The 3,451-nt window shown below is 39.4% G+C and overlaps 1 protein-coding gene across 1 annotated transcript; it reads right to left on the bottom strand.

Moving 5' to 3' along the window:
• Nucleotides 1–271: 271 nt before the first annotated feature.
• On the bottom strand, nt 272–3,447 carry LOC107700944 (protein translocase subunit SecA-like; the record flags this gene model as incomplete). The annotated part of the gene is given in 2 exon segments (XM_016502824.1): nt 272–1,101; nt 1,104–3,447. Coding segments are annotated over 2 exon segments (3,174 nt in total), but the record flags the coding sequence as incomplete, so codon positions are not given.
• Between the last annotated feature and the right edge of the window lie 4 nt (nt 3,448–3,451).

Genomic DNA, 3,451 nt, shown 5'->3' with positions numbered 1-3,451 from the left:
TTATTTAGATAAATATACAACAAAATATCTTTCAAATGTCAGCACTAAAAACAAAGTCTTTACTTTTTTGTCAACATTTACAAAGTCTTTCATAATTTGCAGTTCTAACTTAAAAAAAATGTCCTTCTCAAAATTATTAAGTATGAAATGTGTCATAAGGAAGAATTCATGTATGTGTGATTAGAACCATTCTTAGGACAAATACATTAGATATATGCACAATAGAGATTTGTTTAATGCTCATGTAAAACTGACAGTGCACCTTGTTTGTTTAGGGATCTTTGAGAAATTTGTTATAATTCACATATTTTAATACTTTTGACAAAAGGCCACTGGCAGAAAACATGGTGTCTAAAGAAAAAACTTCATGAAGACCCAATGACATGGTATGTATAAACTCCATCATAAGATTATTCAGAAGTCCAGGATATCTAAGCATAATGTGCGCAACCAGAAAAAGTGGGTGTTTTTCAGTCAGGCTCACATCTCCTCCTATGCTTTCAGCTCTCTTCAACTTCATTACAGCATCCTGAATGTTCATCTTGAGTAGATCTACAATCATAAACTTAATTTGAAACTGCTTTGTGAGCAAAGTATCGCCTTCTGTTTCTGGCTCACGACTTGATAATTTAATCCGAGTCAGAATCCATGCCAGATATGACCTATATGAAACGATTGCCTTGTTAGCCTTTTCCAGATCAGCCAGTGCTTGAGTGATATGACCAATGTCTTTCTTCATAATAGTGGCCAGTGCACGATTATAGAGAGGAATAATCTCCCCAGATGTGCCATCCTTCAGAGCTTTTGTGTACATCTCAATGCTTTCAGTAAGACGTCCCTTTTCACGGAGATTGTTCCCAGACCTGATGTAATAATATACCATGGAGGATGGGGATTGTTTATTGAAAAGTTTCTGCTTTGCACTCAACAAATCCACCTTCAGCTGTTCCTTCATCATCTCAGTGTTTTTTTCCTCACTGAGGTTCATCAGGAGCCACAAACCCCAGCACTCATGAAAAGAGGACACGATTACATCACGCTGGTCTGAAAAAACATCATCTTCATAAACACCATCCAAAACATCAAGGTAAACAGAAAAAACTCTTCCTTATTCATGATTGCTGGAATGTCTTTTTCAAGAAACCCAGAGAGTCTGATGTTCACCAGAATATTTCTGGCGTCTTTTGCCTTTTCCAGATTGCTTTCCTGTGATGGGAATGAATTTATTGTTAGGAGGTCTATCAGAGCAGAAACCATTGCATCATGAGTCTGAGAGCTGTGATTTTCCAAGTAGTAATTAACAGTTTCCTCAAATAGAATCTCTTTGAGACTGTGTGATTTCTGTATTAAACTATTCAGATGGCTGAGTAAGTCGGTGAGAGATGTGTTTTCACCCATCATTAGTTTAACAGTGTCAGAGAAATGACTGGCGCACATGATGAGTTGAGCAGATCCTGGACTCCCTTGACGAGCCGTTCGTCCAAATGCTTGCTGTTCGACACGGACGTTCAGAGGTAAGAAGGTTTGCACCACAAACAGACCTCCTGCCTCATTTACACTTTCAATGACCTTTAGGTCTGTTCCTCGACCTGCAAGATTAGTTGCAATGATGACGTCCCCCGCTTGGACTATGTTATCTATTATTGTAGAGTTATCCATGTTGTTATTAACATAGAGTTTTAGTCTGTCTTTTGAAATGGTGTCTGCAAGAGTCTTGCGAAAGTTAACTGCACGATTGATGGTTTCACAGATGATAAGAGCTGCTCGTGGACCTCGATAGACCGTGGAGGTCACTTGATGTTTAACAACATTACAGACGGTCCTGATCCACTCATCTTCTTCAGCTATCACCAAACCCTCCAACTCATAAAGTTTTCTTTGTCTAAATGAGGGAATCTTACACATCTCAATGCCATTGTAGAGCTTCCTCAGCATGTCAAGCTCTGTTTGGTCACCCAAAGTTCCTGTGATCCCATAGACATGATTTGCATATTTCTTGAATAAACCTACATTAGACATGAAGTTTGTTATTAGACTCATGTTAGAAAGTTTAGTTTGGTGTTTCATCTCCAGGAACTGCTGAAGTCCTTCCCCCCATTTCATGTTGTTTTGTACAACACCAGTGCATTTGTAGTCAACAGGAGCGACTCCATCTCCATGAAGAACATATTCATTGCCCAGAGTCATTTTGCTGGCTTCCAGAGCATTTTCAATCCAAGTTTGTGCCTTGTCATTAATGAGGTCTTGAAGCTCTGGGATATTAGATTCACTTTGTACCTTTACTGATTCAGACATTTTAATCCTTTTCCCCACTGATGTAACTACTGAGTCCTTCTCAAAGTGCATAACACGACATTTTCCATTTCCCAGAAGAAGAACTGATATTTCTTGTTTCTTATTTGTACCTGCAGGACTGATTTCATTCAGTTTCCCATCAGATTTTTCCTGGTATAATTTGAAGAAATACTCAGTGTAATTCCCCACGAACATGGTTAAAAAAGCCACCATTTGCACAACACTTGCATTATCTAGTTGTTTTAAAACATTTGTTGTGTTTTGCCTTGAAGATTTCATAGGTATAATTCCTGCGTCCACAGCTGTCTGCACAATACTGAGATGATCAATGTTTTTGTTTTCATGCATGATTTCAGACAGAACCTCAGAGAAGAGCTGAATGTGCCCTAAAATCTCTCCAGAGTCTAAACACTTCAGCTGGTTGATGACAAACCAAATTTCAGCCAGTAATCCATTTAATGGTTCCATGAGAGGCATATTACTATTCAGGTAGACCACTTCAAGACCTTTGTCCAGCATTAGCGAGTCCACCTCATCCACTATAACACACTGAAACTCTCTGTTAGGTCTCACATCGTTTCTGTGGAAGCGCTGTCTCAGAAAATCACCTGCAGAACTCTGAGTCGTACCGTAGACCACCTGACATTCATAGCACTTCTTCAGCTCTTTGTGTTTGGTTTTGTTGCTGTTGATGTCAACAGTGATATTTAGTTCCTTGTAAAAGTCAAACCATTCTTTAGCATCTCTTTCAGCAAGTACAGGAGAACTGAACCATTCTTTAGCGTCTCGTTCGGCAAGTACAGAAGAACTGGAGATGATATCAGGGGTGTTTCCCATCATAGCCTGATATGCTGCAAACATTGCCACGATGCACGACTTTCCTTCTCCTGTTCCAACCTGAACCAGCCGACTTGATTTAGAAAGAACCAGAATGCACCAGCTCACCATCTGAGTCAGGCGAGGTGTTATTCTGTTCTTGCTCTTATTTTGCACTGCTTTGCAGATCTTGCATAACTTTTGCTTTATTCCTTCTAGATGTGGTGGTGTTGTATCTTTTACACATTCGGACACAGAGGACACAATATCTTTCACTTGTGCCATATTTTCTTCGTCAGTATTTCCTTGTTTACGAATTTCCTCCACAATCTCATCCAGT

The sequence above is a fragment of the Sinocyclocheilus anshuiensis genome, unplaced genomic scaffold (genome assembly GCF_001515605.1).
Source record: "Sinocyclocheilus anshuiensis isolate Anshui unplaced genomic scaffold, SAMN03320099.WGS_v1.1 scaffold1774, whole genome shotgun sequence".
NCBI lineage: Eukaryota > Metazoa > Chordata > Actinopteri > Cypriniformes > Cyprinidae > Sinocyclocheilus > Sinocyclocheilus anshuiensis.
The sequence above is the reverse complement of the archived record's forward strand: the minus strand, read 5'-3'. Positions and strand labels throughout refer to the sequence as shown.